The sequence below is a fragment of the Muscardinus avellanarius genome, assembly GCF_963383645.1.
Source record: "Muscardinus avellanarius genome assembly, chromosome: 1".
Classification (NCBI taxonomy): domain Eukaryota; kingdom Metazoa; phylum Chordata; class Mammalia; order Rodentia; family Gliridae; genus Muscardinus; species Muscardinus avellanarius.
The window spans coordinates 122,459,527-122,481,889 of record NC_137786.1 but is presented as its reverse complement, the minus strand read 5'-3'; the positions used below and the strand labels follow the sequence as shown (position 1 = coordinate 122,481,889).

Genomic DNA, 22,363 nt, shown 5'->3' with positions numbered 1-22,363 from the left:
TCAATACAGTACAGGCAGCACAGAGACCCCCGCAACAAGCCTAAAAATTGTTTCAAAATAAAAACCAAGAAGTTGTCTTCACATATTGTATTTATATATTTATATTTATATATATATATATATTTATATAATGGTACAAAATGGCTGGGGGTATGGCCATGGATGGAGGGAAGAAGGCTGGCCTGTAGAGTTCACCTGGGGAAGCTAGTGGCAGAGATTATGGGACCCAGAGGGTACTGGGCCCCCTGTGGTCTGAGCCCTCTCCTTGGGGCAGGAAACGCTCAGAGTGGAAGAGTCTTGGGACAGGGCAGGACCTCAGGGGTCCAGGGCCCAGACAGAGGCAGGGCAGGCAGGGTGCCTGGCAGGATGGAGGGCAGGAGCCCTCTACCCACCACAGAGACCTGGCCGCCGGCCCTGAGCAGAGTCAGGAGCCTGCAGCCAGCCCCAGAGGAGAAAGCTGTGCTTGGCCGGGCTGATGGTGGACCTGGAGGACAGCACCAGACTGGGAGAGGTGGGCATTAATTCCCTTTGTGTTACAGCTGCCAAGGCGGGGCAGGGCCTTGCAGGTCAGGAAGGCTGGGGATACTGTCTTGAATGGCCCTTGGCCCTGGAGGCCAGGCACTGCCTGCCCCCTCCTGAGGCAGGAAAGGAAGTGAGAAGAGAGGTGTTTACTCCTGGGACCGAGGGGGGCAAAACAACCCAGTGGCGTATGGCTTCGGCTCTGACTGGTGGTGGGTGAGGGGCTCTTCTGAGAAGGAGCAGGAGTGAGGGGGAGGCAGTGGCTGCGCCTGGATGAACTAGACACATGGAGTGCACAGCCCCAGCCCTGGGTAGAGGGACCTTGCCACCGAGTGGGCAGGTGGAGACAGGTGGCAGGATTCTCTGGTTCCCCCATTCCACTCCCTGGGGGAAGGGGCCCGAGGGGACGATTTAGCTAAGCCCTGTTCCTTCCTTCTTTGTTGAGAAGGTGGTGGCCTCTGGAAGAGTCAGGGCCCTCAGGGTTTATGCAGCCCAAGGCTGCCACAGCCACAGGCCTCAGGACATTGTGCCAGCCCCTCCTCAGCTCCTCAAAGGAACCACACACACACACACCGCCCCTCCCTCTCTCCTTTCACCCCAGACTGGGGACAAAGAGCTCCGAGTTCTGGCTGAGGTGTGGCAGCAGCGGCACCCTGGCAGTGGGCAGACACAGTTTTCCCTGAACGACTCAGTGGCAGGCAGGCAGGTGCTGCTGTGGGGTTAGAACCCTGGTGGTCTCTCACCTCAGTGCAGGTTTGGGCTGCATCATCTCACCATCTGGAGGGGACACGACAGTGTCTTGTACAGACCCAGAGGCCCTGTAACATTGGTTGTAGGACTGCCCGTCCCCAGGTCCAGGGAAACAGAGGGGAGATCATTTGAAGGGGGAGGGGTTTCTTTTATCTTTTTTTTTTTTTCTTTTTTGGTGTGTGACTTCTACCAAAAACACAGAAATACAGCACACGCACAAGCCAGCACAAAAGCGCAGCGCTCTATTTACAGCTCTGCCGCCACCTGCCCACCCAGGGCAACCACGTCAGCAGGGAGAGATGAGGCGGGAAAAGACAGGAGGCAGAGGAGTAGGAGCAGAGACCAAGAGGAGAGAGTGGGGCTTGGAGATGAGGAGATAGCGGCATGAGGGACAGCAGGGGGACCCTTCCTCTCCTCCAGGCCTACCCCGAGGACCCACAGCAACCTTGAAACAGGGTATGCAGAGAAAGGAGACAGAGGCTACAAAGGAATCCGGAGGGTGGGAAAGGAGCAGCCCTGAAGGCAGAACGGAACACAGCCCAATCCCGAACCCCTACCCCACTCTGCTGCTTCTTCAAGCTGCCAGCACATCTGGTTTCCACAAATGCCACTCCCCACACACAAGCCCCCTCCCTCCCTCCCTCCACCCGACCCCTGGACCCAGGCCATCCCAACACTGGAGGAAAGACATTGTTCTCAGGTTATCGCATTTGCAATCTTGCCCAGCTCTGGCCCCCATTGGGACTGCTAGAAGGGCAGGTTGGCCATGCTGCCTGGCGCCGGGAGGTAGCCCATCTGGCTGTCCAGAGACACGCTGCGCTGTCGCAGAGGGTGGGACACCATGAGGTTCTGCTGGGGCGGAGGACCCATGAGTGGGCCCTGCGGGGAGAGCATGTGGGGAGGCTGGCTGTAGACCTCGCCCCCCACGCCCCGCTGCTTCATCAACATGAAATTCTGCTGGGTCATGAGGCCTTGTGGTGGGGACATGACCCCCTGGTGCAGGCCATGGGGCACCATGCCCTGCTGTGGGGGCACACCTGTCCTGCCCAGCAAGGACATCTGTCCAGGGTGGCACATAGGCATACTGAGCCCACGCTGGATGCCCTGCTGGCCTGGCAGGTTGGGTGGTCGAGAGGGGGTCTGCTCCGCCATCATGTTCTGCAGGTTCATGAGGTGCAGATTGGGGGGCTGGGCCTTGGGGGGCTGGTTCTCACTCTTGGGGAAGTACTGGAGGGTGCTGCTTGGCTTCTCAGAGGGGATGATCCTCGACAAGTCGAACTCGGGGATCCCCGTTGGAGTGGGCCGGATCACCTCGCTCAGCTCAGGGTCGTTGAGCACAGAAGCCACCCCAGGGAGCACCCCTGGGGGGTAGGCATCGCCCATGCGCCCAGCCATGCCTTTGCCCATCAGGTGTTGCTGGGGCGGCATGGGGCCTGGCGGCTGGCTGGGTAGGTCCTCAGGGGGCAGGGGCATGCCTGAAGGGTAGTGCTGCTGCAGGCCAGGCCCACCGCCCCCACTCCCAGCTGGGGCCATGGCATTATGGGGCTGCTGCAGCCGAGGTGGGAAGGGCATCATCTGGGAGGAGCTGGGCACAGGGCCGCAGGGGGCACTGAGGGAGTCTGGGCCCCCTGGGCCCATCATCATTGAGTTTGGGGGAGGCCCTCCTGTCCCCTGTGCATTGGGGTGCAGTGGAATGTTGGAGCCAAGAGGGGTGGGGGAGGGCAACATGGTAGGTGGGGGCTCATGGGACAGGGGTTGCTGGCCCGGAAGGTTCATGCCCATGGGGCTCTGGGCAGCAGCAGAGTTCAGGTGCATCTGGTTGGACTGGCTGTTGCTGATGCCTAAGGGAGAGAGAAGGGGGTCAGAAACTTTGTGTCCTCACTACAGAGGTGTGGAGCCCAGTCCTTCCCCACTCCCTGGGCTCTCAACGTCCAGAGCTTTCACCATGAGTCCCTCTAGCTACAAAGGAAGGGACCAAGTTCTGGCCCCGCTGGCCCTGGACCATAGGGCTCTGCAAAGACCACTTGGGTTCTCTGCACTGAGTGTCACAAAATGACTACGGAAGTGGGGTCAGGGCCCCGGGCCTCCCAACCCTGGCCACAGGGGCAATTCCTAACCATGCCCACTGTTCCATCTCTGGGTCCCCTGCCTGTCCCCACACCTGGCCCGGAGCCCTGGGGTGGAGGTGGCGGGGGCAACAGGGGCCGGTCAGGCAGCAGCTCGTCATCCGAGGTGGCGATGGTCTTGATGGCATTGTGGTAGAGCGGGGTGGAGCTGGGCATGGCGTACTTGGACATCTGAGACATCATCAGTGACAGGGGGTTCTGAGAAGGCGTGGGATCTGGGGAGGAAGTGAATGGTAGGCTGGGGTTCATGAGACCACTGGGAGGGTTGGCGGGAGGCGCTGAGGAGCTGCTTCGGGGGCCACCTATAGAAGTGAGGAGACAGAGCAAGGTGGCCGGTGACTGGGAGGAGACAGTGCATGTGGCTGCTCATATGACATGGAGGGTGGTTTAAGAAAGGGTCAGCTCCCCAGACTGCCAGTAAACAACTCTAGCATAACCATAACTCCCATCCACAATATACCCCTATGTCGCGTGGACACGGCCCACCCATGTCCAAACAGTTCCTGCAGCCTCGGAGACCTCAAGTCCCAAGGGTGATCGCTTAGAACACCAGGGAGATGTGCACAGCCCCACCTGGCTGCTACCACCTGCTCCAGCAGGACCCACCCACCACAGCGCGCCCCTGGCCTGCCAGGCTGACTCACCCTGCTCCACGTTGCCCAGGGTGGAGGAAGAGGTCATGTTGAGGGGTGGCTGCTTGTTCTGGGAGACCCCAGGGCTAGGCATGGCTGTCTTGGGCGAGGCGACCCAGCCAGGAGAAGGCACCGCCACAGAGGGAGACTTGAGTCTGCTGGGCGAGCCCGTGGGGGAGCGCACGCTGAGGGAGGAGCTGAGGACCTGGGGTGACTTGAGAGGTCCTGGCGGGTTGGCAGAAGGCAGGGGCACCATCTGTGAGGGAGTCTGCGGTGACTTGAGGTTGGCGGAGGGCGAGGTGACCAGGGGTGAGTGCACCTGGCTGAGGGTAGGTGACTTCAGGTGCCCCATGCCTGGCGAGCCCATCTGATTAATACTGATGGTGAGGTCCGAGGGCCGCCTGCCCAGTCCCCGGTTCGGGGCAGAGTGCACTGACCCGGGAGGAGGGTTGGACGCAGGGGGTATAGGCATATGGCTGAGCCGGGTGGTGCCCACAGTGCCCATGGGCATGGTGCTCTGGTCAGGGCTGAACATGTCCTGGGTGTTGCCCATGTCCTGGGGCATGGCTTGGTAGGACCCCTGGGCCCCAGAGAATCCCTGCTGTCCCTGGTTGGGGAACTGCGAGGGCACCAGCATCTTCTGTGGGCCACCTATCATGCCACTGCTATTCTGGGCACGGACCCGGGCCATCTCCTCCGGACTGAGGCCCTGGGGCCCCATCATGTCCCCGGGGCCCCGCATCTTCTGTGACATCAGCATCTGCTGCTGCGGGGTCATCTGCACGTTCAGGTTCATGTTCATGTTCATGTTCACGTTCATGTTCATGTTGAGGTTGCCCGGGCCCATGGGCGGGTCCACCTCCCTCAGCCCAGACTGCCCCATGGGCGGGCTCAGGAGGCCCCGGCCACCCCCAAACTCCATGCCCACCGGAGTGCCTGCCAGACCCTCGCCCCCAGACATCTGCCCAGGGAACATGGCAGGCTCCATCTGCCGGTGTGCCTGCATCATCCGCTCCATCTCCATGCCCTGCCCCATGCCGCTGCCCGCTATGCCGAGGGGGCGCTGCATGCCCATTGACCGCTTCTCCAGCAGCTGGTGCCGCAGCAGCTCCTCCCGCACTCGAGGGGTCATGAATCGCTCCGCCTCACCCTGCCCACCTGGGTAGGGTACAGCATTCTGAGCAAAATTGCTGGGCCCCCCTATGGGGGGCAGGTCTTCTGTCCAGCCCATGCCTGGCCTCACGGGCCTCTGCATATTCATGGGTACCTCCATGGGCATAGTCTGCATGCCCCCAAACCCGGGAACTCGCTGCATCTGGTTGCCTGGGAAACGGGGGCCAGGGAAGGGAGGTCCACCTCGGAGCTGCATGGCGTCCTGGACATCCATGGGCCCCCGCAGCTGTGTGCCCATTCCAGGCGGCCACTGATCCCCAGGCTTGCTGTGGTAGGGAGGCGGGGGCCCCCTCACCATCATGCCCCCCATGCCCATCATGTCCTGCAAAGGGCGGCCCCCATGCAGTCCAATCTGCTCCTCCTTCCGCCGCTTCTCCTCATAGTACTCCTCTTGCAGCTTGCGCCACGCTACCTGCTCGGGCGTCAGGCTGTCCTGGCCCAGCCTCTGCATCATCATATTCATCTGCTGCCCCATGTCCCCGCCCGGGGGATGCCCAGGAACTTCGTGCTCCAGCGGGGGGCCCCCTAGGCTCTGGGTTTGTGAAATCATGGACTGCAAGGGCTCCTCGTACTTCTTCAGCCCTCCGGGAGGGGCCACGGGTGTCTGCTGGGGGGCAGGTGGGGCTGCTGCTGGTGGGCCCCCCTCACCAGCTCCTCCAGGGGTTCCCTTGAGGAAGGGCTCTGTCTCCCCACTGCGGAGCAGCAGCCGCTCGATGTCTCTCAGTGTCTGGAGGGAACGCTCTCGGTGCTCTAGCTGCTCTTTGGACAGGCCCTCGGAGCCCACCAGGCGCTGCCCAGTGCCCGTGGGGGTGGCTTCCCCCAGCAGGGCAGGGCCAGGGGCACTGCTGGGGTCTCCTCCAGGAGGCAGAGGGTTGTTAGTGGCGGCAGCCGTCGGGGTGTTAGGGTGGGTGCCCCCGGTCCCACCACCCGTGCTGGCAGCCCCCACTGAGTTGGGGGCCAGGTCTTGGCTGGCATCCTCGGAAGGCCCTTCTGGGGGCAGAGCGGGGGGGGCACTGCCAGGGGCCGGAGGTGGCGGTGGTGGCAGTGGAAGTGGCTGGGACTGTGGGGTGCCTGCTGATGGCGTGCTCAGGGGCAGCGGTTCTGGGGTAGGCGGCACTTTGGGGGCCTGCAAGAGGACAGAGCAGAGCGTGAGACAGTTAAGAGACAGCCCAACCGATCCTGGAGTCCAGACAGACTGGGCCTGCACTCACCTGGTCCAGCTTGGCCCGGGGCACATTTTGCTGGTGATAGGAAAGGATGGAGTCGGCCCGGCCCTGCAGCACGGCCTCTGCAGCTCTGCACAGGGGGTCAGGCATGGACAGCTCAGAGAGGTGGGCACCCTCACCACCCCACCCTGTCTCCATACACTGAGGGGCACCAGGCACACTCAGTAGGCACTTACATGTTGGCCAGGTGGGTGGTGAAGACATACACGAACTGTGAAGGAGGCTTCCCAGGAACACCCCCGCCCCCGCCCCCACCCCCAGGGGCATCAGGCCGAAGGCCTGGTGGCGGGGGGTGGGGGGGGCCTGGTGTGCTGCTCTCACTGAGGGATAGCTGGGCAGTTTGGCCAGGACCTAGCTGCGGGGCCGCCATGGCTGCATCTGCTACATTACAATCTGTAAAAGGAAAGAGCAAAGAGAGGGGTAATGAGCCACCCAGATGCAGAGCAGAGCATCAGCCGGCACCCCTGCCCAGGAACACTCACTGTCTCATAGTGCCTGCCCACAGGGTCTTCACCAATTGAGTCTTCATGCTCACTTGCCCAAAGCAAGAGTAGTAGCCACACTGACAGAAGGGAGGAGGAGACCTGGCCCTGGCCACCAGGCTCCCACAGGCCTGCATCACCACCAGGTGGAGATCTGAACCCAGGGTGGGGATGCTGAGCCCACCTAGCCCCACTGTGGTCCATGTGCCTGGCCTGTCTAGTGCTCCAGACGAGAAGGCAGAGTGGTTGCACAAACTGATGCAGACAATGAAGAGTTTTCCATCCCAGCCCCATCTCTAAGTGACTTTGTGACTTAATGAACCAGGCACGTTAGCCCTCTGAGTCTCAGTTTCTTCATCTACACAAGAGAAACACTAATCCACCGCCCCGTACATGGGAGAGACCAAGAAGATATATTCGCCATGTCACAAAGGAAAATATCAATTTGAAAAACAGAGAAGGTGAGAGAGGACATGTAAGAAAAATCAAACCATTTTCCCTCTATTCTATCAACACAGACTTATGTGGCCTCTGCTCACCAAGAAATACATGGGGACTTCTGCATGCCAACAGCCAAACAACCAGACACCAACTAGGCATCCTCTGATTTGGTTCCATTCAGACATTATCTACCTGGCGGGGGCATCCGATCCCACAAGTTAAAGGCTCAGGCCCACCACACTGTTCCCACTTCCAATGCTAACTGCAAACACCAGCTGGTTCTACTTGTGAAGGACCAGCAGATCATGGTTCCCAGAATCCACTCCTCAGAGTTCACTAGCCTACTAGAACAATTTATAGAACTCAGGTAAACACTTTGCTAACATCTACCAGCTTATTAAGAGGGATGCAGACAAAGAGAGGCATGGGACAAATTATGTGGGAGGGGCACAGAGTTTTCACACCCCCTCTGGGAGCGCCACCCTTTAGGACCTTCCGTATGTCCAGCTACATGGAAACTCTCTAAGGCCAGTCTTTGTAGAGTTTTATGGAAGCTCATTAAACATGATTGATTAAATCACTGGCCACAAGTGACCAATTCAATCTTCAGCCTCCTCCTTTCACTAGAAGTCTTTGGGGTAGGACCCTCTCTCTGTTCCTGTATTGGTCTGTCCAGTGACCAGTCCCCATCCAGAAGAGCAGCCAGCCACCAGCCAACTCATTAGCATACAAAAAGACACATCCCTCTGCAGATTCCAAGGATGTTAGGAGTTGTATGCCAGGAAACAGGGCAAGACCAAATACAAATTTCACAATATCACAGGTTGACACACAGAAACACTCCTAGAATATACCAGCCACCATTGGCATCAAGAGAAGTTCTCTCCCATGGCCACAACCTTGGAAAGGTCCACCTGTGGTCATCAGTGGTCAGGTGAATTGGATGGACCCATTCCCATGCTAAGAAAGGTAAGTCAAAACACCAAGCCTGCAGACAGCACTGTTAGGCCATGCAAGACCACGACCCGAAGCTACTCACTTTCCACAGGCCCAGTGTCAGGCTACCTCCTCGGATAAACCTTGGAATGATCCTACTCCTTAATACTTTGGAATGACCCACTTCATAATGGCCCTGCTCTCCACCTTATTTCCCCAACTTTCCATAGAAGAGCGGAAACCAGGCGTGGTGGCACACACTTGTAATCTGAGCATTTGGGAGGCTTGCAGGTTTGTGGCCAGCCTCGGGTACTTAGTGAAGCCCTCTGCAACTCAGTGAGACTCTGCTTCCAAATAAAGAATAAAAAATAGAGCTGGGGTGTATCTCAGATGTAGAATGCCCCTGGGTTCCATCCCCAGTACCTAAAAAAAAAAGTTCCAGAAGTTCCAGGGGGTACTTGAGAACCAACCTCAGTGTGAAGGCTCCCTCCAAAGACAGTACCACAGCAGGCTCCTGAATACACGCTATGAGGAGGAGGGCCAGGTTTATTCCAATAAGAAACATTCTAGCCAGGCATGGTGGCACATACCTGTAATCCCCATACTTGGGAGGCTGAAACAGAAGGATTACAGACACGTTCTAGGACAGCCCCAGCAACTTAGCAAGGCACTCAGCAGCTTAGCAAGATCCTGTGTCAAACAAAAGGGGCTAGGGGTGTAGCTCAGAGGTAGAATGTTCCTGGGTTCAGCCCTCAGTGTGAGCCGAGCATGGTGATGCACACTTGTAATCCCAGTATTTGGGAGGCTGAGATGGGAGGACTGCGCAGGTTCAAAGCCAGCCTCAGCAGCTTAGTGAGGCTCTCAGCAACTTAGTGAGACCCTGTTTCCAAATAGAATATAAAATAGGTCTGGGGGTGTAGCCTGGAGGTAGAAGGCCTCTGAGTTCTATCCCCTGTACCACAAACAAACAAAAATCCTGATATAGAAAGAAAGAAAAAAAAAAGAACTTTCTAGGTAATGGTAACATGCAAGCTAAGCTATTCTAAATGAGTTACAATGTATCAGATTGTTTACTCCTTATATCAACCCTATGAAATAAAGAATTTTACAGATGAGGAAACAGAGGTCCTTTTCTGAATTCATAAATAACAAGTGGAGCTGGGCATGGTGGCACACACTTGTTATCCCAGCATGCGGGAGGCTGAAACCGGAGGATTGTGATTCACAGACAGCCTCAGCTAGGCCTTTTAGAACTCTGTGAGACCCTGTTTCAAAATAAAGAACACAAAATAGGGGCCGGACGTGGTGGTGCACACTTGTAATTGCCGCGCTTGGGAGGCTGAAACAGGGGATTGCACAGGTTCAAAGCCAGCCTCAGCTACTTAGTGAGGCTCTCAGCAACTTGGTGAGACCCTGTTTTCAAATAAAATATAAAAATAGGTCTGGGAAGCCGGGTGTGGTGGCGCACGATTGTAATCCCCGCGCCTGGGAGGCTGAGACAGGAGGATTGAACGGGTTCGAAGCCAGCCTCAGCTACTTAGTGAGGCTCTCAGCAACTTAGTGAGACCCTGTTTCCAAATAAAGTATAAAATAGGTCTGGGAGTATAGCCCAGAGGTAGAAAGCCTCTGGGTTCCACCCCCAGTACCACCAAAAAAAAAAAAAAAAAGGTTAGGGGTGTAGCTCAGGGGTCAAATGCCCCTGGGTTCATCTCCAGACCCACAAAAAATAAATAAATGAATGAATGAATGAATGAATGACAAGTGGAGGCTTAGGAAGCAAAACAAGGCACTCTGATCTCTGAGCCTGTGCTATTAAGGTCTACATTATCCTGTTCTTCTATTAAGAAGTCTTCAAGAATCAAATGGTAGGACAACTAAAATAGTCATCTGTCCCCAAAGACAGCTGGCCACTGAGCACCCAGAGGCAGGTGCTGGGCTGTCACAGTACAGGGAGGGAGAGGCATAATGGGAAAGAAGCCCGAACTCCTGGCCCTTGCTGTGGTTGGGTATGGGATCTTAGCAATGTCTTCTTTGTATCTCCCTGGGTTTTCCAACATTTCTACAATGGTGTAGTCTAACGTTACAAATGTGAAGTAGGGATGTGGGCGAGTCCTATCCCAGGAAGCAGTGACATGGTCTACCCCTGAAGGGTTCATTCTGAAGCTATGGACCACTGGTCAGTTCCCCAGGGTGGCGGGGGCAGGGGGCCTAGGACTGGATGGTCTTTGGAGTCCTGACCAGCTGCTGAGGCTTCCATATTGGTTGTTGTTTTGTTTGTTCGTTTGTAGTAGTGAGAACTAAACCCAGGGGTATTCTACCTCTGTAATACACCTCCAGCCCTATTTTTTTTTTTTTTTTGGTAGTACTGGGGTTCCTGGAAGCCCTTCTACCTCCCCTCCGGGCTACACTCCCAGACATATAATATATATATATATATATATATATATATATATATATATATATATATTTTTTTTTTTGAAACAGGGTCTCTTAAACCAGCGTAGCTGATTTCGAACCTGCGAGATCCTCCTGTCTCCACCTCCCAAGTGCGGGGATTACAAGCGTGCGCCACCACGCCCGGCTTTTTTCTTTATTTTGAAACAGGGTCTCATTAAGTTTTAGAGAGCCTCAGTAGGTTGCTGAGGCTGGCCATGAACCTGTGACCCTCTTGTCTCAGCCTTCCAAGTACTGGGATTGCCTTTCCCACAATACCCCACTGTTCTCTGTTTCCTCCTGTCATACACCTCATGACTTGTGCCTCAAAGGGCCTGTGAGAATTAAATAGCATAGCCAGCATACTTTTTCTTTCTCCTTTCTTTGATGCCAAGAGGTTCACAAGTTAGCATCCTCTGGATAGTTTCTTAGCATAAATTCTCCCCCTTTCCCCTCCAAAAACAGATGCGAGCACTGAGGGGAGCAACCAAATAGAGTGCAAGGCTTCCCACCGGCAGGGACTGCATTCAGTTCTCCCCTCCCTCATGATGAAAGGCCCTGATTACATGCCATCAATAAAAGAAAAAGAGTGGACATCTGTCCACAGCCCAGCTTCATCCTGAGAACATACCCCGGGCACTTGGCAGGAGTCAGTCAGAGGTTAGAGAAGGGCACCAGAGACAGCCAAGTGTCAGCTCACACTCAGTCTCAGCACAGCTTTGTAACAAACAGCAGAGCCTACTGCCTACTGTCCAGCTCCCAGGGCAGATAGACCTTCACCGCCCTCCCTCTGTTAACCAGTAGGTGGCAGTAGAAGCCAGGAATTCACGGTAGAGGTGCAGGTGGAGCGGCCAGGAAAAGAGCCACCTAAGAGAACCCTCCTCCATTGGGTCCCTAGAGACAGAAGGCCACTGAACACCCAGAGGCAGGGGCTTGAGTGTCACAGGTCAGGGAAGACAGGTGTGAGGGGAAAGCAGCTCGGACTCCTGGACACAGCTGCTGCTGCTGCTGCTGCTGCTGCTGCTGCTGCTGCTGCTGCTGCTGCTGCTGGCTTACCCTGGGCCCCATAACCTCAGCTGAGGAGGGGGAGGCCTCCTGGGGCAGCATCCTGACATCACTGGGCACTCACTGTGGGTGGCCCCAACGGGCTTGTCATCCTCTTCGCTATCAGGTCCAGAGCACCATTCGTCCCCGCTGTATGGCTGCTTCCTCTCCAGGACACACCGCCGTTTGCTCCGGGGTGCCACCTCTGCCCAGGCAGGATGCAAGCAGCCGGTAAGGGTGAGTGCAGAGGCCTGGTCCTCCCACACCCAGAGCCCCCCAGGCCTGGTATCCAGGATGCCCCACCCCCGATGGCACTGCCCAGGCCATGGTGGGCATTTTGCCAGTCCCCAGCCCCACCACACCACCATTTGTTTCTGATTTCTCCCTCCAGCCCTGGCTGCCTGTCTCCCCTCCCTCCCCCAACACCAAGCACAGCATAATCCCCAACCACAACTGGTTCTAATTAGGGCTGGGGGGGAGGGGGAAGCTGCTCTGACTCTTCCAGGCCCCAGTGCCTGTTCCCAAACTGCTCCCACCAGCCAGGCTACCAAAGGCTCCCAGGAGGTGTGTGGGTCTGCTCCTCCCCTCAGGGTAGCTCCCTGTCCCTGTCTAAGGTTGTAGGAGGGAGGCAGGGAGCTGAGACCAGAAGCCATCCCTCAGTGTAGCCCTTTCACGTGTGATAGGGTAAGAGAAAGATGCCCATGTGTAAATGCTAGAGGGGACGTGGGATGAGAATCAGGTAAAGGGACAGAGAGATGGCCTTTGGGCCAGTTCCAAGCCTTGCACTGGAACATGCTAAGGTCTCCCGATAAGACAATGGGGTACCTTTGGCTTCCGTGTCCAGGGATGGGGTTCCCGCCTCCCGCTGTTCTCCAGAGTCCACAGATACGCTCCGTTCCCGCTTCACCTTGCCCTTGAGTGAGCTGAAAGGGGGCACCCCTGCCTGGGGGTTCTTCAGACTTGAGTTGCTAGGTGAGATCTGGCTGGCCTTCGCCCCATGGCTCCCTGCCCCCACGCCCTTCGAGCCCAGGTTGCAGGTGGGTCCTTGGTTCACATTCTGATGCTGGGATTGGGCCCCGCCATTCCCTGTCTTGCCATGATTGGTCAATTTATTTTCTGGGTGCATTGGCTTGGCTGGGGCAGGGGGGCAGTGGCCTCGGGGGGACAGTGGGGGGCTCCCTGGAGCTTCTCTCCTCCGGGGGTGGGGTAACCTGGGAAAAGGCAGGAGAGAGGTGCAAAGTTAACCTAGCCAGGGGCTAGGCATGCCTGGACTTCAGCTGCCCCACCCTGCCTCACCTACAGGGAAGGGGGGTGGGGGGTAGGGGTGGGTAAGTAAGTCTCTAGACCACCTGCTCTTTTCTCACTCCCCCCACAGCCCCTCTGACCAGAGCTGATGCCCCTGTCCACCTTGGGGAGTGAAGATGGGGCAACATCCCCCTGTCCCCGACCCCACAACTCAAACAGAAAACAGGATCTTGAGTTGACAGAATGTGCCCAGCCTGGCCCCCATTATAATCCATCAGACTGCAGCCTCCCAAGCACCCCCTTTGCTCTAGCTCTGCCGCTGAGAACTCTCTCACTGGGGTCTGCAGCCTCACACTGTTCAAATCTCAACTCCCCTGTGTCCCAACATCAGCAGAGAAGGGCCACAGGACCTGCAAAGGCTGGTACTCCAGCTCTATTCCCCAGGGGAGGTGGGGAGAGTACTCAGGACAGTGGTACCCAAGGGTCCAGACGGGGGCTAGAGGGGCAGAACTGAAGAGGGTGGGCGGGAGGCCTGGCCGGAAGGCAGCAGCCCGAGGGGGAGGGGAGCGTGTGTCTCACCAAGGGAGTGCAGCTTGAAGCCAAGGATTCTTGCAGCCTAGGCTGCGGGCCCTTTAAGCTCCAGCCCGCTCCCCCTACCGCCTCCCCTTCCCCGGAGACCTATTAATAGCCGTTGGAAAGATCACATCACGGGAGAGGATATTTATCCCCCCTCATTCCACACCAGCTCAGATTTATTTCAGCTCTGCTGTCCTGCCGCTGCTGCCTGGCCCTGTCTGCCGGCTTCTTCAGGGGAGGGGGAGGGAAGCAGGCACCACCCCCCATCAGCTCCCACCCCAGATAGACTGAGGCTAGAGGGCGCCTACACACCCACAGCAGGGCGGGTGAGGGTCCTAGGAGGGACAGCTAGAAGGGACCAGAAGTGGCTGGCAGGGCTGGCTGCCAATCCCCTCTGCCCCCGGGCCTGGGTGCTAAGGCTGGCTGCAGCTCCTGCCTGGGGCCAGTCCTTCCCGTCCACCCTCCTGAGGCCACCGGTGGCCAGGGAGCCAGGTGCCCAGGGGGCTTGTTCTCCAAGCCACCCCACTGGGCCCTCCCTCTCCCGAACTCAGCACACATAGCCCGCCCTCCAGGACACCCACACACCTTGTCTTGTTAGCCAGGATCCTCATGGCTCCCACACACAGTGGGGCTACCGCCCCTGTGCGTGCCCAGGGCCCAGCCAGGTACTCGGTACTGAAGGACGGACTGCAGCAACAAGCCCCAAAGAGAAAACTTGTGACTTGGGGAGGGGAGAAGGGAGGCCCCAACAGCACTTGGACTCGGGAAAGGGAGAAAGCAGGGCGGGGCTGGAAAAGGAGGACTACTCCAAGGGAGCTGGACCTTAGAGTCCAGCCCTAAGCACATCCCTCCTGTCCCTTGCCCTCAGGGGGCTTGCGGTCTACAGCCAGCCCCCTCCCAGCCCCCTCCCCCCAGACCGCACACGCAGAATTCACTGGTAGGCTGGGCGGCCAAGGTGCCGCGTGGGGCTGCTGCGAGGTCTGCTCCGGCCCGGGGGACTCCCGCTCCCTGCCACGCCCCTCACGCAGGGCTCGGGAATCCCTCATGCCCCGCCCCAGCGCTTCGCCCGCCCGGCCCCGGGGCGCTGCAGCCAGGAGCGGGCCTGGGGTGGGGGCTGGCCCCGCCCCCAGCTCCAGGCCTGGCCTGTGCCCATCCCAGCAGGCCCAGGCGGGCAGTGAGAGGCCTGGCGGGGCCCCGGGGCTGCAGCTGGGCTCTTCTTGAGACCAGTAACGCTGGCTCAGATTCCTCCCCAACCGCAAGAATGCAGGAGCCTCCCCTCCCCCCCTGCACCCCCATCCGCCCCCTTCGGCAGAGCCCGAGCGGAGAGACAGCGCGAGCTAGCGAGCGAGGGCAGAGCCAGCGAGGCAGCTAGCAAGGCAGCGGGAGGCGGGAGGCGGGCAGGGCAGCGGCGTGGCTCTCCCGGGCCTGTGCGAGGGACAGACGATGGATGGGCCCCGCGAGGGGCTGGGCAAAAGCTCGGCGGGCCCGGGCGCCGCTGGGCTGGGGCTCAGAGACCCACAAGGACTCTGACTCACACACTCAGCTCACACGTGGACAGGGAGACAAAGACACGCGCGGAGCCCAGGAAACTAGAGGCGTTCTCTAGGCCAGCCCGCTGGAGGCTCCCAAGGGCTGCCCCAGGCACACAGACACCCGGGCCGTGGCGGGCTGGGTGGGAGCTGCAGGCTCTTGGGGCAGATGAGAAGACTGCGTCCTGGCCACAAGGGAGCCTTAGAAAGTTGAGCCTGATGGTCACAATAAAATACATGCAAGGCCGGAGATACACCAACTGATTTGCACAAACACCTCACAGACCCCTGCTGTGTCCTGTCTCCTCCCCCCAGGAGCTTATACTGTAAAAAGTGGGGGAGGGAGGGGAGGAGTCCGGGCCCAACTTTGCAATGCCCTGCCAGGCTGCTGGAGGCTGGGCAGGAACTAGGGGTGAAGGGGTCATCCCATGGAAGTCTAACCCTAACTTCACTCAAGAGCGTCTGGCCTCTCCTACTCCAGCCCTGTCCCTGCGAAGAAGGTTCCAAAGTCCAGTCCAGGCTGGAATGCAGCCTGCCATTCTGGCCTCCTGCAGGGAAGCATAGTCACCAGACACTGACTGGGTCTGAGGAGTGGGCCTACGGCTGAAGGGCACACTCAGACTTTCACCTTCACCCTGGCTGATTCTCAAAACAACCTATCCCTATCCGGGTGCACAATGAGGAAACTGAGGTTGGAGAAGGAAGTTTGTGCCCTTGGACTTTGTGACAACACAGACAAGAGCCAAGATCCCCATTCCAGGCCCTGCAGGTCACCTGGCAGCCAGGACTGCTCATCTGAGTTTCACCCAGAGCCCATAGATGGGCTTCCCACATCCCAGTCCCTAGGGTCAAGGACAAGGCAAAGGCCACCTACAGCCTTCTGTTTACATGTCTAAAATCCAGAGACCAAGCCTGCCACACGCCGGTATCCCGGTACTTGGGAGGATAAGACAGAAGGACTGCAGGTGCGAAGTCAGGGCAACTTAGCGAGACCCTATTTCAAAATAAATAAGCTGGGAAGCTAGGCATGGTGGCGCACACTTGTAATCCCAGCATTTAGGAGGCTGATACCGGAAGGATTGTGGTTCACAGACAGTCTCAGCTACTTAGTGAGACCCTCCGCAACTCAGTGAGACCCTGTTTCAAAATAAAGAATAAAAAAATTGGGTAGGAGGTGTAGCTCGGAGGTCAAATGTCCCTGGGTTCCATCCCCAGACACACACACACACACACACACACACACACACACACACACACACAAAAGGTGGGCATGGTGGTGTACACTTGTAATCCCAGCACTTGGGAGGCTGAGATAGGAAGATCACAGGTTCACAGCCAGCCTCAGCTACTTGTGAGGCCCTCTGCAACTTAGTGAGACCCTGTTTCAAAATAAAGAATAAAGCCCTGCATGGTGGCGCATGTTGGTAATCCCAGCACTTGGGAGGCTGAGACAGGAGGATCTCACAGGGTTGAAGACAGCCTCAGCTACTTAGTGAGGATCTCAGCCTGAGACCCTGTTTCCAAATAAAATATAAAATAGGTCTGGGAAAGCCGGGCGTGGTGATGCACGCTTGTAATCCCCACGCTTGGGAGGCTGGGACAGGAGGATCGCATGGGTTCGAAGCCAGCCTCAGCTGCTTAGTGAGGCTCTCAGCAACTTAGTGAAACCCTGTTTCCAAATAAAATATAAAAAAGGGTCTGGTAGTATAGCCCAGAGGTAGAAAGCCTCTGGGTTCCACCCCCAGTACCACCAAAAAAAAAAATAAATAAATAAATTAAATTAAATAGGTCTGGGAGTATTGCCTGGAGGTAGAAAGCCCCTGGGTTCTACTCTCAGTACCACAAAAAAAAAAATTTTTAATAAAAAATAAAATAATAAAAATGGGGATAGAGGTGTAGCTCAGAGGTAGAATGCCCTTGAGTTCAATCCCCAGTATCGCAATATAGGTAAATAAATAAATAAGGGCTGGGGTTGTAGCTAGGAGGTAGAATTCCCCTGAGTTTTATTCCCAGTACCATAAAATATAAATCAAGACCTACAATCATTTGGAGAGAGGGTAGAAAAGCAGCCATCTCAGTTACCCCAGAGAGGCCAAGGCTCCTCCCCAGAAGAATCAGAGTTGCCAGCCCCTCTAGGACTCCACTCCCTGCTCCCACCCAGCAGCAGTGGTGCAAGCTGAGTCAAGTAAGGATGAGTCAGGACTTTCCCATGTCACACCTCCCCCTCCACCCACCCCTCAGGACTCAGGCAGCTCCCAAAGACCCCTCCCCTCCATGCACTCTGTCCCAAAAGACACCTGGAAGGCCTACTCATGGGACCAGGATGGCTGATTCTTGTGGGGGGTAGGGAGGTCTTTAAAGGAAGAGTGAAGGGGCCCTCCTAGCAAGAGTCCAGGAGCCCCTGAGATGAGTGAAAGGATGGGGCACTAGAAGCATATCCTTTTAGTGGGTAGGTGGCGAGCAGTGCCAGTCACCAGAGTGAAAGGTCAGGAAAGTGTGCCTGGAGGCAAGGTGGTTGCAAACCAGCCTCAGGCCATTTGCCTGGGGTGTATTATAGGGGGGTGAGAAGCCGCACTTGGGAGGCTGAGACAGGAGGATAGCACAGGCTTGAAGCCAGCCTCAGCTGCTTAGTGAGGCTCTCAGCAACTTAGTGAGACCCTGTTTCCAAATAAAATAGAAAATAGGTCTGGGAGTATAGCCTGGAGGTAGAAGCCTCTGGGTTCCACCCTCAGTACCACCAAAATAAATAAATAAATAAGGGGGTGGGGAGCCAGCTGCCTAAGGGGTAAAGCAGACTGACCCCAGCTGGAAGAAGGAGACCAAAGACGGGAAAGCTCAGTGCCCAGAGCTTCCAGGTGTGATGTACTAGCTCTGCTCAGCACAACTGCCACAAGTAGGGCAGGCACTCACACAGCCAGGGCAAGCTGCATGTTGGAAGCCTCTGCTTGGCTGGCCAGGAGGCCAGGGGCCTCTGATCTCATTGCCCTGCTCAAAGACTCCAGGCCTAGAGGTATAGCTCAGTAAAGGAACACCTGCCCAGCATGCCCCAGGACCTGGGGTTCCATCCCCAGCACCACAGAAAAAACAATACTCCAAAGAGGCAGTGAGAAAGTGCTTCAGGGGAGCCGGGCACAGTGGTACACGCTTGTAATCCCAGTACTTGGGAGGCTGAGACAGGAGGATTGCAGGTTCCAGGCCAGGTTCCATTGCAGTCAGGGCCTCAGCAACACAGTGAGACCCTGAACAATTAAGCAAGACCCTGTTTCAAAATAAAAAGGGCTGGGGGTGTAGGTCAGAGGTGGAATGCCCCTGGTTCCAATTCCCAATACTAAAAAAAAAAAAAAAAAAAAAACCCTCTAGAAAGGAAAATGTATAGTCAGGATCCCCATGGTGGGTAAAAGAGCAGGGCCTCGCTGGGGCAAACAGGGATGAGACCCTTGCCTTCTTGGCTCAGCCAGAGACAGCCCACAAGACAGGTCCCTGGACCTCTTCTCCTGGTATCAGGACTGCCCGTCCTTAGCCAATCTATTCTGCCATTCAGGTCACTTCCTCTTCAGAGGTGGTGACTCAGCGGGGTGGGGAGGTCAAGGATTCATAGCCCAGCAGGAAACCTGCTCAAGGTGCTACCCTGGGACCCTCTGTGTGGGGACTTCCAGGCTTTGGGGGGCCTTGCCCTGACCCTGCTTCCTACCAGCTCTCCCACTTCCCCCTGCCAAAGGAGACCATGCAAAGCAACTATTTTTGCTTGGGAGATTTTGCCGGGGAGTTTCCAGCTGCACTCCACCTGTAGCCCCAGGGGAAGCTCAACCCCAACCCTGCAGGACCATGGAAACTTCTGGTCCTGAACCCTTCCAGTCTGGGATCTTTGATGAGGGTGCCTGGGATGGAGCAAGCTTGGGTATTGTGGTCCACTGTCCCTTCTGGAGCTGGCAGGGACAAGTGACATATAGCCTGGGCAGGCCTGAGGTCGCCTAGTTTCCCTTGGCTCCTGCAGCCATCCCCAGTGTGGCCAGGCCTCAGTTAGTAATCATGCCTTGGCAGTGGGGTACCCCCAAAGACTGCTGCCCAATCCCTGGCTGTCCCCTCCCTCAGTCGGGAGGGGTAGAGAGAGGGTGGGGGGCACCAGGGAACAAGACAGGGCAGGAAGCCCAGGCAGGCGGCGGGCACTCTGGGCCAGGCACAAACAGCCAACACAGGAAACCACAGCCCACCCCCGCCCACCCCACCCGCCCACAGCTCTGGGAGAGAGGAGTGTCAAAGCCTGGTACCCCAACAGCACCAGGCTGGGGGGTTAGCCCAGGGCGAGGGAGGAGCTGAGGCCCTCCAGCCCTCTCCTGGCTCCAGACCCTACCTGGGGAGGGGGGAGAGGAAGCCTGGCTGGTAGGGATGGTGCTGCCTCTTTAAATCCACCGAAATCCTGAGCTAGGCCCAACCCAGCTCTGGTTTCACAGGAAGGAAAGGAGCTTGAGAGCCAGTAGGCCAGGCGGTGGTGGCTGGAATTAGCCCCACCAGCCCAAATATATCTGCTCCCGCCTGCTGCCCCACTGGCACTTCCTGCCCCCTGGCACCTGCACCAGAGTGGGGGTGGGAGAGGGTCTAGGTGCTACTTCTACCCTGTGGGACACCCTGACCAGGAGGTGCCTGCCTGTTGCTGGGTCCACGTGGGTAGGAGGTGACTTCCCCAGCCGGGATTCCGGGAACAGTGAGAGATGGGCAGGGCCTTCCCTGTGGCCATCACCTGGCCTTGGTCCTCCAAGGGGTTAACATGGCCCCTATTTAGGAGGGCAGGGGTGGCCAAGGAACCTCCTCCAAACTGCCTGGCTGCTGGAACAATGGGGCTATTGTGAAAGGAGTGAGTGCAGGCAGGCCGCTGGCACAGTGAGGGCGCCCTGGGGCGGGACCTCACCCAGCGCCTGTCCTGCTCTCCCCCAGGTACACGTCCTTCCAGCCCCCTTGCCTCCCTGCCTGGCCAGGACTCTTGGCACCAGCAGCACCTGGAGGGCCACCAAGCTAGGCCCACATAGTCATCCAGACCTATGACCCTCCAGGAAGCAGGGGTATGTGGGCCAGGACCGGCGGGGGGGCGGGGTGAGAGACAGGATGTGTGCCTGTGATCCTTCTGCAGGGGAGACAGGAAGGCCAAGTGGGGTTTCTGGTGTCAGTCCTGGCAACCTCAGGCAAGAAGGGCTTTAAGGGATTGGGAGAACAGTGACAGGCAGGGACCCCAGGCCTCCATTCTCGTACCTATTCCCAAGCCTGCTCCCAGAGGCAGACTAGTGCCCATGGCAGCCTTGCTTGAACTTTGGGACCCTGTCAGGCACCTTGGTGCAATAGTGAGAACTGGCTTTGCAGTCAGGCAGACAGGGTGCCACCCACACTCTGCCCTTCCAGGACACAGAATCTTGTCCATCCCTTCAGCCCTCTGAGCCTCAGTTTCCTCATCTGCAAAATGAATAGCTAGGTAAGGTGGTGCAAAGCCTGTAATTCCAGTCCTTGAAACAGGAGGATCACAGGTTCGAGGGCAGCCTCAGCAAGTAGTAAGACTCTCATCAACTTAGTGAGACCTTGCTTATAAATAAAAATTTTTTTAAATAGGGCTGGGAGCAAGGTGTGGTGGCACACGCTTGTAATCCCAGTTCTCGGAAGGCTGAGACAGGAGGATCACAGGTTTGTGGCCAGCCTCAGCTACGTAATGAGGCCCTCGGCAACTTAGTGAGACCCTGTTTCTAAATGAAAATAAAAAATAGGGCTGGGAATGTAGCTCAGAGGTAGAATGCCCCTCGGTTCAATCTGCAGTGCTGCAAAATAAATAAATAAAAATAGGGCTAGAGGTATAGGTTGGGAGTAGAATGCCTCTGGATCCAATCCTCAGTACCACACACACATTAAAAAAAAAAAAAAGATAATACAGAGATAATAGTAGTAAAACTATAGTGAAACTAAGATACACCAACTCTCAAGATCTCCTCTGGCTCCAAGGTCCCCTTTTTTATCTCTTGCCATGGCACCCAAATGTGTGGGCAAGTGGAGAAGGTAGGCACAGTCCAGTTATTTGCCCTCTGAGTATTCAAGTTAGCAGGACCTGTGGCATCATATTGGTGTTACCAGCTACAAAGCCTTGCCTTTTCCTCTGCCTTCTTGGAAGAGGCCAGCTCCCTCTGCCTACATGCTCCTGGGCTCAATGACACACAGACCCAGAACATGAACCCAGAGAGCACCCATTTGCCTTAGCTTCTGGTCTGTGTCTTAAAACCCTAGGAGGTAATATTAGATGTCAACCACTAAGCCAAGCATGGGAAGGAGGGATGGGGAGGGGATAGGGTGGGGATTGGGTAGGGGCTGACTGGGTGATGTGTGCATGTATGTCTACACAAGTCTGTTATCCCATTATGATGTACGAATACAATGCACCAATTAAAAAAATTAAAAAATAAATAAAAACCCTAGGAGGCAAGTGAAGGGGGGTTTCCCTTCCACATTGGCCTGCATTCCCTCTACTGGACACCCCTCTCCTGACTCCTTGGCAGTCACCCCAGTGTTGGGCTGGGAGAAGCTTGTGCCTACTCTCGTCATAGGCTTCTTTAAGAAGTGGAGGGAAAGAAGAGAGACTGATGAGCTGTCATGAAAGTAGGAAGTCCAAGGAGAAGACCTGTTCTCAGCAACAGAGGGCTGTCCTCTCAGGGCCGCCCCACCAGTCCCCAAAGGGTTAATGAGGCCCTAAAAATAACCTGCTCCCAGCAGGACCCGCTGATCAGAACCCTCCAGCCATCTGTTCCCATTTTCTCTTGTTCACATTGGAACATCTGAAACCAGCCCCAGAGCCCCAGCCCAATCCCAAAAATAGCCCCAGCCTGCCCAAGGAACAGGCCCCAGAGGCTGAGAACAGGAGGCATGGCCAACCCAAGAGTGATGCACAGCCCGGGCAAATGATGGGCCACTTGCCCCCCCGGGCCCCTGAAAGGGGGATGTTCTCTGTCCCAAAAGGAGGTGAGGAGCATGCCAGGAGCTCTGGCATCCCATTCCCAAGGGTACCTGCTGGCATGCCTCAGCCTTGGTGCCTATTACCCAGGCACTGGGCCACATCTGAATCCCCAGGAGATCCTACCCACCTGTCTGCACAGCTCCCCTCATCCACGCCGTCCACTCCAGGGCATCTCACCCAGAAGTTCCCAAGCCTTGCTTCCTCCCTACTCTCAGCCCAGGGTCTTCGAGAGCCCTAGCACCAGTGACACTCAGCATTCTTCCCTGCCC

At 56.8% G+C, this 22,363-nt stretch overlaps 1 protein-coding gene across 1 annotated transcript; it reads right to left on the bottom strand.

Moving 5' to 3' along the window:
- Positions 1–2,016: 2,016 nt before the first annotated feature.
- BCL9L (BCL9 like) lies at positions 2,017–15,165 on the bottom strand (the record flags this gene model as incomplete). The annotated part of the gene is made up of 9 exons (XM_080691982.1): positions 15,119–15,165; positions 14,169–14,270; positions 12,588–12,973; positions 11,848–11,967; positions 6,603–6,819; positions 6,412–6,496; positions 4,040–6,326; positions 3,431–3,697; positions 2,017–3,110 (listed from the first exon to the last, which is right to left on the bottom strand). Exons 2-9 carry the CDS (start codon positions 14,192–14,194, stop codon positions 2,017–2,019), a joined length of 4,482 nt encoding a protein of 1,493 aa, XP_080548108.1. The 5' UTR covers positions 14,195–14,270; positions 15,119–15,165.
- Between the last annotated feature and the right edge of the window lie 7,198 nt (positions 15,166–22,363).